Here is a 15,187-nt window from a genome sequence, read left to right as displayed (position 1 = left end):
GGTGGTGATGACTGGCTGCCTTCCCTCTTGTCTTACACTGCTAAATTAGGGACGGCTAGCGCAGATAGCCCTCTAGTAGTTTTGTGTGAAATTAAACAACAAACTATCAAATGGAAGTTTTACATCAAATTTGTTGTGAAAATTGTTAATGTATTGCTTAAGGTTGTATACGTTAATATTTCTAAAAAACTTTGTTACACAAAAGACACACTGGGTTATTATTTACTTCAATCACTACAAATTTCAATTCACAACTTTCATCAAATTCTCTTTTCGGTATTAATATCAGAATTAATTAAATCGTCTTTATTTTCTGAGTGTTCACCACCATCTGGATTATTTCGTTTTCAAATTATTCACTTATCCATATTATGGGATTAAAAACAAAATATATTTAAACACTTGAAAGTTGCACAACAAAAATATGTTTATAAGCACCTGGAAAACAACGCACACTCGATAACAAACATTTAAACCAGACTAACGTTACAAAATAGGGAAGTCTGTGGCAGTGATGAAACGCGTGACATTAGCGATGACGTGAGACAGTGCAGTTGCTGATTACCAAATTTACGATAACAAATAAATGATGGAAAGAGTTGATTCTTACACTCGAGCTGACCACAACTGTGCTACCCACTAGCCATGGAGTTGTTCACCCCTGAAGTAGACAGTGATGAGTCAGATGATACGTTAAGTGTATAACCGCCATTAGTAATTTGATGGTAATAGCTAACAATGACAAGGAAGCACATGCATCCTGTGAAGAATAGAGTAATTGTTCGGTGCAAGCAACTTTTTTTTTTTCATTCTGGAATAGATGTTTACACACCAACACAGATTCTCTTTTCTCATTGAAATTTCTCAAGCTTTCAATAAAAGTGCCATAATTTTACTCACTTTGTTTTTTTATTGTATCTGGTATTCAATAAATATAATTTAACGCTGTCATACGTTGTGTACAGTCTCTGTTTTTGTAAAATTGAGACAAAGTAAGATAATTCAAGTTTACTCCATATTACACTTCATGGATGAATCTTCAGTTATTGCGCAGATCCTACCTTATTGTTTCTTTACTTAATGATCTTCTGGTAAAACAGAATCAAGATTTCGTACTTAATTTCCACAACTGACTCAGTTGATAGTATCATCTCATGACCTTTATTATTTCACAATATTGTTTGGCTGTAACATACATACGTTGTGAGTTCGGCTAACAATGAATATTACAGAGGCCGATCATTTTAACACTGATGATTTTTCACTGCAATATCTCCTTGAGCAGAATAGACAGCACATATTATACAGAACAAACAAACAAGGCAAACAGTACAAGGTAGGATCATTGACTTTCTGAACCACGTGATTTGCACAGAAATAGACTAAATGGAAAAAGTTAAACAGTTCTGTATTACAAAAGCAGATAGAAAACATATGATATACATGTATTATAAACCCTCAACCTTATCATCACGAGGGTATTTTGTAAAGGTAATTTATAGTGTGACCTACTGTTGAATATTTATTCCTGACTTATTAAGTGGTCCAATTATTATTTTTCACAAGGTGGAATAGAAACGTAGTCGTCGTATAGACAGGTTGTAGGTGGAATCCTACCTGGAAGTCTATAATCAGCAAAGATTGTAATTTAGAGAAATATATCAATCTTATTGTGATGAATACTTGTATTTTACTTTTTCTTACTTTAGTTTTCCATGTATATTTCGATTTCCCTCGGTGGACTCAACAGATAGCCTAATGTGGTTTTGCTACATGAAAACACACACACACACTGTATATAGAAGTAGACCATTTTTTCTGTATATTTTAAAGATAATTTTCACTTAACTTGAAGGATAAGCGAATCTTTGTTAATAATCACATGAAGACTAAATTACAAGTAAACGGAACAGTAGTTACAAATATGTTGTTATCATTATTCCACTAAAAAAGTGTTCGCACTTTCAAAGTTACATGATGTAAAGGGCATTGTAAAATCACAGCAATAAATGAAAAGTTTAACCCCCTCATTTTACACAAAAGAGGGCGCGTATTGCCATTGATCAAAGATCGACAGAAGTGAGTGAGATAAGTAAAAGTACTTATATATTTATTTGTTAATATACCATAACGTTTAGATGAGAAACAGTGATATGAAGACAGAGAAATGATAAACAGATACGTGTAATTTGAAACGCAGGTCAAGGAGCACCTTCATACAAGATAAAAATATAGGAATCTTTTTGTTTTTGTAGTTTTATGTAATGTTACTCATTCGTTATAACACTACTACTAGTACTGTTACTGTGTGCGTTTCTGCCAATATTGTATTGTTACTACTCCACAAATTGATCGTTAGTGTTAAGATTGAATAATGGCAAAATCAGAACCTATTCGACGAAGTTTAAGATTTTTAACAGCAAATTCAGGAAAAGTTGCACACTGGTGTCAGAAAAAGTTGTTCACTTTTCTACAGGATTCACTATTTCAACTTCAAACAAGTGTATAAACAGTATTAGATATTTTTCGAGATCTATTTCAATTTCCAGTAGTAGTACTGGTAGTGCTACAACAACAGCAGACCTTGCGAAATTTGATTTTTTTAAACAGGAGCATACAGAATTAAGAAGTACTTTGAAAAAGGTAGGTGCATTACAATACTATCAAATTATAAAGCAAACAGCTGAAATATTTATATAGTTGTCATTGAAGAGAATAGACTACAAGCAGTAAGAGTTACAATATTTTATTCTTGCTGCTTTATTAATATATATTGCCAGTGCATCAGTATGTGTTACAGTTCATGATGTACTATACTTATGGTCTAAAGAAAACCTTGAGATTTATTGTTCCAGAATTTTGTTATGTATGAGAATGTAGAGTATGTCCTCTTGGGGCACTATAAAATTGTTATTTGTTGATTTGTGAACGATTTGCAGGCAACCAGATGAAATTAATGAAACTCTTGCATAGAGATAAATAATTCAGCTGATAATGAGGTTATTATTATGGGAGATTTTAACCATAGCAATATAGTTTGGGAAATTTTTGGGTTAGTGTATAATGAAAGACAAGGTTTAGATAGTGATAAGGAATGTTTTTATTCACTATTTGGCCAAGTAACTACTATAATTGTAAACAATTCTATTTTATATTAATTTTTTACTTGTTTTAAGTGTGGTTAAAAGTAAAAGACTGGATTGATTCACAAAGAGTATAAAGGATAAAATTAAATATATGGATTATCAAAAGTTAGTCAAATGCAATATTAGAAAATCAAAATAGAGGTGTGAAAAAAATGTTGGTTGAATATGTAAAAATTTGTAAGAATTTTTAAAAAATACATTAAAGGTAAGTAAAGTAAAATTTCAGGCTAAGAAGGGACCTATTAGTCCATCTAGGCTATTCCATGCTTTTTATTCAAATACTTCTCAGGCATTCTCTTAAATTCTTTAATTTCACTGCATATACCAATCTGAAAGTAACTCATTCCAAAGGCCAATCACTCTTTTAAAAAATAAAGCTGAAGATGTTTCCTACCTTAGCAAATTTGTAGTTATGTCCTCTAGTCCTTCCATAGTAAAAAACAAATGATTTTTGAACTCTGTCAATTCCCTTTATACTCTTAAATAATTCAGTCAGATCCATTATAACTCATTTTTTTCTCCCAAGAGATCTTACCCTGTCATCACATGACAACCTTTCCATTCTTGAGCCATTTTAAATAGTTAAATTTCCTTATTTATAATAAGGTAAAGAGCTTGAGACTAAACAAAAAATTACAAATGTGGCCTAACCAATGATGCATCTAATGAAATTATAACCACTTTTAGATGTGTATTCAGTATTTATATGGTTACAATCTTAAAATCTCATTTGTTTTACCACTAAAAACAATGCAGTGCCTGGAGGGCTTTATAGAGTCTAATCAACCAGAACACCAAAATTGTTTCTTACATAAGACTGTTAAAGCTATTCCCATCAAAATTATATTTACAATTCAAATTATAACTCACAAGTATTACTTTGCATTTATTATAATTGAAAGTCATTTGCCATTCATTTGGCTAACTAACCAAATAATTAAATTATTTTGTAAAGCAGCAGCATTCTCTTCACAGCTAGCAACACCTAAGGCCATAATATCATCAATAAATGTGTGTAATTTAATGACCATTCCTTCATCTGTTGTTGATGTAAATCAAAGAGAGCAAAAAAAGGGCCTAACACTAAGTCCCAAGATATCCCACTTGTGACATTAATCCATTTTGACTGAACTCCATTCATACCACCCAACTAGTCAACTTATTTCCTACACTTTTAAAAATGAAATTTTTTAACAAGCCTTTTATGTGGTATCCTGTCAAATGCTCTCTGTTACAATGAGAGTAGGACCTTTGAGAGATAGTAATGTTCAGCTTTGATAATTATGGGATGGCTGCCTTACTAAGTTTTACTATTTGTTCAGCTTTTACTAATGAAGATACAAAGGATTGAATATGTAAGGTAAGTGCTAATATTTTTTGCATGCCCTTGAATAGTAGGCAGGTGCCAGAAGATTGGAAATTGGCTGGTGTTAACCTTCTTGTCAAGAGAGGTGATAAAAATTGTGCAGGTAGTTATAGGCCTACTATTTTAATATTAGTTGTGAAAAACATATTTGAAGTGTTAAAAACCATTTGAAATATTTTTGGATAGTTAGCATGGTTTTACTATGGGAAATCTTGCCTCATGAATTCAGAAAGCATTTGACAAGCTGCTTCAAAAAGATCTGTTAAAACATTATCTCTGTACCTGTGGAGAATATGTTGGTATACAAGGTAGAAAAAATAGCTCAATGGTAGAAAGAGGGAGTCATTACAGATTTAGTTCAGCCAACATCTATACACAATATAGCAATTAATAAAAACTATTTTTAAATAGTTTTATAATTTGGGAGGGATGGATGATAAAGTTTAGATAGTCTCTAAAAATGTTTAAATATTGGCTAAATCAAACAGATTCTAACATGCTTAATTGAAGGTAACTGATAAATAAGACCATTAATTAATTTATTAACAAGTTTCACTAATTGCTCAATTCTACTTTTGAGCTCCTTACCTTTGGAAGGACATTGAATTTTGAATAAATTGCCCAGACCTCCTTCCCTTTTTGTGGAACTGATTAATCAGATGTGGTCTTTTCATCCATGTCTTTATTGCGGAAGAGCCTTTGGGTCATAACTGTTTCCTCCCTCCCTGATATTGGGGTTTATACGAGTCATTTTGGAGAGGGACTACCTTTGAAGGTTAGTATGCCTTGACCCATGTACTATTGATAATTATGCTTTTGCTTATCATTCCATCCTACACTTTTTGGACTCGCAGTACTTGGAGTTGCTTCTAACTTTGTGGGAGTCGAACCTTGATACTTTGATCACCTTTTCCCAACTACAGTTTTCCCACATTTCTCTTACTCTGAGCACTGTTCCTTATCTTCCCTTCACCCTTTGTCTGAGGCTGTTCCATCATTCTTCTGAGAGATTTTCATATTATACTTGGAATATACTCTTTTATCGAGATAGCACATCTTCCCTCTTCAGCCATTGCATTACAGATGTTGCTTCTTTGCTGTTGGGAGTTTTTCTTAAATGCAATTGACGAGGTTTCATTTACCATCATCCTTATTATATGACTTGCATGTCTCATCTTTTATGAAATGATAGTTGTTTGAGGGTCACCCCGAGTTTTCAGAGATTGAAGGTTGAGTCAGGCCATCTGCATACCTACTTATCATTCTTGGCCTCTAATATATCATCTCAACCTTTTCCCATTCCCGTGTCTCACTTTTCTTTTAATATTTTACCAGTTCTAGCAGCTTGAGTGTTTGTCGCTCACAACTTATTTTACGGACAGTTGTTGTTCTTAGGGCATCTGTCTTTGGTAACTTTATTCTTAGGCCAGGGTTAGTGGGGGCCACATTCCTTCACCTTGCTCACACTTAGAGATCCTTCACAGTCTATCCATGGATTGACAACATTGTCTTTGTAGGTCTGATCTTCCACTTCCCTCCTCCTATTTCCTTTTATTTTTGTGTTCTTTCCTCCTTTTTGAGATCCCATTTCTTGCCAGTGTCTTTTGGAAGTGGTTCAGAACTTACTTCACAAAGGTGCCATCCAACAGAAAGATATTTTTTATTTGGGATTTTACTGTCATCTGTTTATCATGGCTAAACAGCTTTTTCATCATCCCCAAGTTCACCATGGAGTTGTAGTTACCTCTTCATTGAGTTATCACACAAGATTTTTAGATGGCAAAAGTCAATATGCCAGATGTATATCTGTATATCCCCATCCCCATCTCCCCTGCATCCAAAAAGTATTTTTCCTTTGTTCATCAATTTCAGGAATTTAAGTTCTTGCTTGTCAAAGTGGAGAAATCTTTCCTCATGCCAACACAATATTTTTTCATACCAGTATGTTTTTAAACTCCTTACTCAGTTGGGCCCAACTTTCTCCACTTCAGTTGAGAAATAAGGAAAGTCTCACATGAAGCATCTCATCCTCTCCAACTGCACAAGAGGTTCTCTTTCTTTTGGGACATTGGCTTCTGTAGAGGCCCTCATTCCTTTTGGTTGTTCTTGTATGCACCATATTTAATAGGTTTTGATAGATCAATGAAGCCTTGTGTATGTGTATGATTGAGATCAATTCCAGTACTCCTCACAAAATGCTCAGGGGCAGGAATTATGGTTATATTTTGTAGAAATATTTTAAAATTTCATATATCACATAATCTTTAACAAAAACTTGCATCTAAAGGCCCAGTTGCCTTTTAGCAATTTGCCTACTTTTAAAATCTTTAAAATATATTTACTGCTTTTACATTATCAGCCAGATTTTCTCTTAAGTGTTTGTAAATTTTCTGATTTGTTAATTATAGTTTGGACTTTCCAACAGTTCTTTAAATAGGTTGTCATTTTAAACAACTTGAAACTTACATCATTTTCTCCATATTTTTCCTTATGTTTTTAATAAGTCAGCCAGGTTATATCTTTACATTGTCCTTTTCTTCATTTTAGGAATTTGTCAATCTTGAATTGAAAGGAACCTTTTCAGAAAATATCCTAAATTTACTCCACATCATTTTTTGAACTGAATTTGATTTCACATCAAAATGAAATTTTTTTATCTCCAAAAAGTTTGTTTTTAAATTGAATGTTCATATAATACAATAATATATGCATTTTACAGATTCAAAAAGGACTAGTTAATTGGATTGTAGGGTAGTTGGATGGCATAAATTAAAAGGTTATTAATGGAATTCAGTTGAAGTGCACCATTGTTGATTGTGGAGTACCTGGGGTGTCAGAGTTGGGTCTTTGTTCATTCTTTTTTGTGTTAATAATATTGATGTGGGTATAATCAGTTGATGAAGTTTGCTGAATACAATGAGTGTTTGCTCCAGCCATTGATGAAGTGCTATGTTGCTACTGATAAAGCTAATGGAGTTTTACAATGTATTTCTAGACACTGATAAATTAAAAAATATAACCATCTATTCAAATCAGTAGTGGGCCTCATTTGAAAGTGTCTTTACAGTTGTGGTTTTTACAATATTATGTGATTAATTTTTTGGGTTAATCCAATTTCATTTTGTTATATTCTGAAAATAAGAAGATGAGAGGACATCTGAAAGGTTTGTATTTTCAAGACAGCTGGTATGAGTATTAAAACTTTAGTTAAAATAAAGTACAGAACAATGTTTTGACTTTCTTAGGTCATCTTCAGCCTGAAAGGTTTAAAAATACAGACTGAGCTACAATTAGATAACTTTATTTTTCTAATAGACTGACTGACTTGTGTAATAAATTGCTGTTGGAAGAAATGGGTGACAGTTTAAGAGGGGAATTAACAATATCCTAAAAAATAAAGGGTTGACTTAAATTTTTACTTTTTTTAAGGGTGGGTGTAAAAGGATATCCACAAGGGAATAAAATAGAGGTGGGCAACTCCATGGTCAATGGCCACATGTGGCTGGTGGATAGCACAATTGTAGCCAGCTCGAGTTTAGGAATAAACTTTTTCCATGATTTATTTTCTTATTGTAAATTTAGTAATCAGCAACTGCCCTGCCTCAAATTATTGCTAATGTTGCATGCTTCATCACTGCCACAGATTTCACCCATTTTGTAACATCAGTCTGGTTTAGATGTTTGTTATCGAGTGTCCGTTGTTTTGCAGGTGCTTATAAATATATTTTTATTGTGCAACTTTCAAGTGTTTAAACATATTTTGTTTTTAATCCCATAATATGGATGAGTGAATAATTTGAAAATGAAAGAATCCAGATGGTGGTGAACACTCAGAAAATAAAGACAATTTAATTAATTCTGGTATTAATACCGAAAAGAGAATGGCGCGTGACTGGTAAAACGTGAAACAAGAATTTACTGAAAGTTTGAAATTGAAATTTGTAGTGATTGAAGTAAATAATAAGTCAGTGTGTCTTTTGTGTAACAAAGTTTTTAGGAATAATAAAGTATACAACCTTAAGCAATACTTTAACAATTTTCACAACAAATTTGATGTAAAATTTCCAGTTGATAGCAAAAATCGTATGAATGAAATTAGCTGTCTGAAAGCACAACTTCATGAACGAAAGGGAGGCCTAAAAAGATTTTTTATCATCGATAGAACTAGTTATGTTAGTTAGCTATAAAGTAGCTTGGATTATATCTTAAAAAAAATAAATCATTTTTTGATGCTGAACTAGTGAAAGAAATATTAATTATGGTCATTGAAACTCTGTTTGAGAATTATGATTAAAAAAATATAAGATGATATTCTTCAAAAGGTAAATAATTTTCAATTAAGTCAAAGAATAATTGTTCACAGAATGCTAGAGTTAGTTAAAGACATAGAAAATCAGTGGCTTGAAAAACTAAAAGACTATTTTTCTTTAGCACCAGATGGGCCACAGATGTGACACTGCACAGTTGGTATTTTGGGTTCGATATGTTACTTCAAATTTTCAAGTGAGCGAAGAAATGCTTGGCTTTCATTGATTATGAGATAGAACGGGGGAAAAAACATCTTTGAAACATTTCTTGAATTCTCAAAAAAAATTTGATTGATTTGTTTCTCTTTTGAAGCAGCATTTAATTGAAAATAATATGAAATTTACACTGCCATCTTTCCATTGCACTTTGCATCAGGAAAAGTTATGTGCTTAGATGTCTAAAAGTGATGAATTGAAAAATTTGATGGACATTGTTATAAAATTGTGAATTATATTAGAAGTGGAAGCTCTCTTATCCATCGACAGTTTGTTGAGTCTTTGAAGAAAAGCAGTGACTGTACTTTTGATGATCTTACTCATTTTGCAAATGTAAGATGATTAAATAAAGTCTTGGAACGATTTACTTTCTTATTTCTTCAAATAAAAGAGTATCTTGTTGAAAAATGTAAGATTGAAAATTTCCCTGGAATTGAAACTTTGTCGTGGCAATGTGATTTGCACTTTTTGTGTAGCATGATGGCTCACTTGAATAATTTGAATATGAAGCTTCAGGACATAGGTAAAATAATAAGCAAGCAATCACAGTCTTTTCATGAATTTCAATTAAAGCTAAACCTTCTTGCAAAACAATTACAAAAGAATGATTCAACACATTTTGCAAAGTTGAATAGTTTTTGTAGAAAATAATAAAGACTATGATTTCTCTGATGCTGAAGATGATTTCTATGTAAGCTGGTTCAAAAATCTATTTCAAAAATTTGAATCATGTTTTTTCAAATTTAAAAATTTGAAATTGATACTTGAATTTTTGCATGATCCATTTTAATTTTACTTAGGAAATTTTAGTAAAGAAATTACTTCTTTTCTGTCTTTAGATATGTGTGGATTTGAAGATGAGATGCTTACACTGCAGAGTGTAGAATACATAAAAGGTAAACAAAAATGTTCTGCCAGAGAGATGTGGCTCACTATTCTGATAAATTCTTCCAAATTTGAAGATAGCAGTTTCAAAATTAATTTCCATATTTGGATCCACATGGGTGTATGAGTCAACCTTTTCTATGCTAAATTTTTTCAAGTCTAGATACAGATCTCAGCTCAATGAAATAAATTTAGAGACAGAGCTAAGATGCTTATTGAGCATAGATATTAAGCCAAATTTCACAAATGATGAAACCCCCATCAATTTTCACATTGAAGGCTAGTTTAAATGCAATTAATGAAAGTAAACTAACATCTTTCAATTTTTTTTAAAATAGCATGACCAATGTTTTTTTCATAAGCTAAAGTTGTAGCCTTTGTGAAAAATAAGTTGCCCACCCCTGGATTAAAAGGTTCCTTGTTATCCATAGGTCATGTTACATATGTATGTGTGTGTGTGTGTGTTAAATGACAAATTGTGTTAAGTAATAGTTTATGTATAATGTACATGTTTTCAGGTTTGATAAATATAATTTTGGGTGAATCAGTTCATATAAATTAGTTTAATTCTAATTATGTTTTCATCTGAAAAAACAACAAAATTATGCTTTTAAAATAGGCTTAGCATGTTTGTTCTGTTTTAGTGTAAATGTGTACACAAAATAAAAGTTTTTATAATAATTAACTTAATTACCAGATCATCGATAAAGATATCAATCCTTTTGTTGATGAATGGGAGGCTGAAGGGCAATTTCCAGCTCATTCTGTGTTCAAGAAACTTGGTGAAGCTGGGCTTTTAGGAATCACTAGGTCACAAGGTAGAGTAAACATTCTATTATTTTTATGTACTTATCTAAAATTCTTAGACATATATTTGTGGTTAAACACAAGGTTTCATAGTATGAGTTTACAACTAAAGTCTTTTTTTTTTTACTGTTTATTTTTGTGTAAGAGAAAGACTTGTACACTATAAAGTCCTTTGTAGTGGGAACATACAAAATCAAGGGCTATAACTTGATTGACATATAAATCATGTTGACAGGTTAATTGCCTGTGCCAAGGAACATTCTCTTTTTATGTTTGAAGGAGCAAGTTATATTAGAAATTAGAAATCAAAGTGATTACTTAATAAATATAAACTTCTTCAGAGGTTTAGGGATATTTGTGTATGGCTCTTTTGGGAGTTCTCTTCCTGGCTAGATGTATTAATGAGTTACTTGCAGGATCAAAAACTTAGATGAAAAATATCAGGGATATACTTAGAGCAATAGGTGAACTAATTGAACTTATGATATAGTTTTCAGGGTACATGAGCTCCATTTAAATGTATTAGATATTATGATGTTCTGGGAACTCTTAAAGATATTAATTAAAGACTGTTTAAAATAAACTTGTATATAGTAATGAAGTTTGAGAATTTGGAAATAAATAGATTGATAGGATAGCTACAGCAATCAGGAGATTTGAAAGAGGAATCTTAGAGCACAAGTTAAATAAGGCTTCAAAGGTAGGCCTGCCAGACTTCATGTAAACAGAATTGATTTGAAATGAGTTTTGTTGCTATTATTCTAATATTGTGAGGATTAGAAACAAAATTAATGAATTTGAAGCTCCAGTTGGAATGGAGGATTAATGTAACAGCTGTGAAGCAATCTTTGGTCACATGACCTCTTTGTATCCATATTATATATACACATATATTCATGTGTTTGTGTAAACTACTTGTTCTTGAGGATGACATAATCTTGTTGAAAAGCTATAGATTTATAATAAATATTTCTTCATCAAGCTGTCTCCAAACTTTTATTTTCTATAAAATTGGTTCTTTGTTCCAAATTTACAAAAAAAGTGTGAATGATGGAAGAGATTTGTATAATAATAAAATCACTCAATCCATCAAAGCAGTATGCTTGTTGCAAGTAAAGTTAATAGAATTTTAGGATATATTTATAACCATATTAATTACAAGTCAAAAGAGGCAGTTATCTCCATATAAATCACTAGTTAGGTTTCAGTTGAAATATTATGTACAATTTTTCATCTTATCTAAGAAAGGTTCTGAACTTACTAAACATGGTTCAGAGGAGGGTAAATATGATTGGTGGTCTAGGGCCTGCTGGATGCCTCTTCTTTTTTTTAACATAAAGACTAAAGTATAAGAATTATATATTTGAGAAGAATTTGATCATTTTTCCTGTGTTATCTAAGAATAAATGGAACAGTGAAAACAACACTTTTCTTATATATATATATAAAACCAAAACACAGTGAATGAGAAAACACAGGAATATTATACTACTTTGATTATTTTCTTCTACTTGTTTCAAGTATATATATATATATATATATATATATATGTACTGTTCCCAAAATAAAGTTATCTTCATTAAGCACAGGCAGGACAACTCTCCCCTTTCCTATCTAAATAGTTTCCTTAGTGCATGAGAAGTTCTTTTGTAATTCAGTACTGTAAGATGTCAAGGTTTATTTAGCATATTTTTCTATATAGTCCTGTCAGTAGATTATACCTGTTTATATTTTTGCTTTTAAGAGTATGGTGGACTCGGACTTGACTACACCTATACCTTTGCTTTCCTAGAAGAGTTAGGTACAATTAAGTGTGGAGGGATTCCAATGGCTATTTCAGTTCACACAGACATGGCAATGCCTGCCCTTGCCAAGTAAGCTGTTATATTTTATCACAGTCATTTTGTGCTTTGTTTTTTGAAAGGAGATTGTTTTTGATTCACATCATTTTTTTCTTCGATTTTGTAAATAACTGTTCAGTTACACAGAACTCGTAAGCTTGAAGGCTTAAAATGGTAAACAGAAAAGACAGCTCACTGTACAGCTTTGCAGTAAAACCAAAGAAGTTAAATAGTTTTATATATTTAACTCAACTTTATTGATAATTATACTAGTTAACAAAGAGTTAAAGTAATTTTTCTGACATGTTTTGAAATATGAGTAATGATAGCATTTTTTTTTCAGTTTTGGAAGTGAAGATTTAAAAAAGGAATTTTTAATGCCATCTATTGCTGGTGATCGTGTAGCCTGTCTTGGAGTTAGTGAAATTGAAGGTGGCTCTGATGTGGCCAGTATGTCATTGCTTTATTTTTCAAATTTTGATGATATATTTTCTTATATTCAACTGTTCAGTTTGTGGTTTCTATAACTGAATTAATACTGTTTTGATTGCTCTGTCATGAATGTGAATATTTTTAGAACACTGTCATAGTGTAAACAAAGAGAAAGGACTACCTTTTGTTATTATTTTTCAATAAAGAGAAGATTGATGAGAATCATTATAAATCAAATCATAATTGTGTTAATCATGATTCTGTTAATCATATGTATATTTTGTAATGTTTTAATGAATTAATTTCATTTATACATACTGTTCATGATTATGTATGCAACTGTGTTTGCTAGGGTTTTAAATTTTCGTTACAGGAATATTAAGTATGGCTTTATATATGAGACATCATAAACTGCCATGATAATGTTAGTTTCATGAGCCTCCAACTGTTAAATAATTTTAAGTTGAATTAAATACTAGATGACAGTTCCAGGGGTTGCACTCCTTCACTGACAATGGCATTCTGGCTGTATACTGTCTTATTGATTCATTTTTGTTTGCTTTTTCCTGGCTACACTATGTATTACTTTGTTTTTTTATCAGTTTCATTCTCTCTGAATAAATATGAAGCAGTTCAGGGGAGAAGGTACTTAGTGGGGCTTCGTTCTTGAATTGTTTTAGGGTGGTTTGAATGCTTTACTAACATTATAGAGAATGTTGTTGCTTCAAGAGAGAATGAATACTGAACCATCTGTGACAATGATGACAGGTGATTGTCATTAAGTACATGTATAAAGGCTTATTTTGCTTCACCATCTATCTGTCCTTATATCTTTTTGTCTAGACTGATTTACACAGATCCTGGTGGTGAGCAGTTATTTCATCAGTAGCTGTAAAGCACCAGTCTACCTATCCAAAACTGTCTCCTGGGATACCTTTTAGACAACATTTTGCTTGGTTGTTTCTATATGGTTTGTTGTGGAGGTGGCTTTTCAATTTCAAAAGGTCAAATGGTAGAATGCATGGTCTTTACATTGCAATGCCTTAATAAAGAATTTAGATTGTAAGCAGTGTTAGTGCTTTGTGATTCTGTTGAGGCCAGTGAGTTGTAATAATGCCTGTATGGGGATGACTGAAATATATCTTGTGAAAAGCTTTAAACAGGTGTTTTTTATCTTCTAAACCTTGTCTAGGCATGTGGTATACACACTACATTTATAGTGCATAATACAGGATGGAATTGATGAGACTTGTAGAACATAAGCAGATGATGCTCTTCAGTTGTATTTCCTGCTGCAGCTTTCACTGTATTGATATATGTCTTAAATTATCATTACATTAACCATTTTTTGACTGGCTCGTTCTATCATACAAGAGTTTGTCTGCACATTTGCACACATTAAGTATTTGCACTATAACTTTTGATACAGCAAGTGTATCTTTACAAAATTTGGTAGACATTTAGTAAATAGTACAAGGTTTTCGTACACAAAAATTCAATTTTTTTAATGAAATATTTTTACTAAAGATTTATTTGTGAAAATAGTTTGTTGTGTTACTAATCTGAGTTCTAATTTATTTCTTGTTATGAGTAAAATAACTAATCTTCATCCCAAAAATCTCAGATATTATTTGCATAATCTCTAAAAACCTCCTAAATACATTTCAAATGTTTATTTTCAATAAAACTGCAAATTTTATGTTTTTTATACTCTAACATTATGGGGGCTTTTACTTGACCAACCTTTTAACAATCAAAAAATTAGGAAGTAAATATATATTATGCTTTTTTTATGCAAGAATGATTACATTATATTAACCTTACATTCATGTCTACTTAACATTACATAATTTGCATTGATGCAGTGCATGTGCACTCATGTAACATTTCCTATAATGTAAAACTGATCTTTAATCTTCCCTGTTTAGGCTCGGTTTTAGTGGACTAGTATTTTGGTAATATATTTTCACATTTCAAATTATTATACATTATATATCAGTACAGATTATTATTATTTAGAAATAAATTATTAATCTTTTTTTCAAATATAGAACAAATAATAAAGAAGCAAAGTAAATTTTTCTAGTTATGATCTTTCAACTTGGTTGCTGCTGGACATAGGCTGTTAAGCCTTTAAGATTTCACACATGGAGAATATCAAACAAAATTTTTTTAGGTTTTATATAA

General features: G+C 31.5%; 1 protein-coding gene across 1 annotated transcript in view; it reads left to right on the top strand.

The window, feature by feature from the left end:
• Positions 1–2,034: 2,034 nt before the first annotated feature.
• Positions 2,035–15,187, top strand: part of LOC143225055 (putative acyl-CoA dehydrogenase 6) — a 38,692-nt gene continuing 25,539 nt past the window's right edge. The window contains exons 1-4 of the mRNA XM_076453750.1: positions 2,035–2,643; positions 10,618–10,738; positions 12,472–12,601; positions 12,912–13,018. Coding sequence (XP_076309865.1) covers positions 12,555–12,601; positions 12,912–13,018 — 154 coding nt within the window. The 5' untranslated portion in view covers positions 2,035–2,643; positions 10,618–10,738; positions 12,472–12,554. The remainder of the gene's footprint in view (positions 2,644–10,617; positions 10,739–12,471; positions 12,602–12,911; positions 13,019–15,187) is intronic.

Source organism: Tachypleus tridentatus, chromosome 9 (assembly GCF_004210375.1).
Source record: "Tachypleus tridentatus isolate NWPU-2018 chromosome 9, ASM421037v1, whole genome shotgun sequence".
Lineage (NCBI taxonomy): Eukaryota > Metazoa > Arthropoda > Merostomata > Xiphosura > Limulidae > Tachypleus > Tachypleus tridentatus.
The sequence above is the reverse complement of the archived record's forward strand: the minus strand, read 5'-3'. Positions and strand labels throughout refer to the sequence as shown.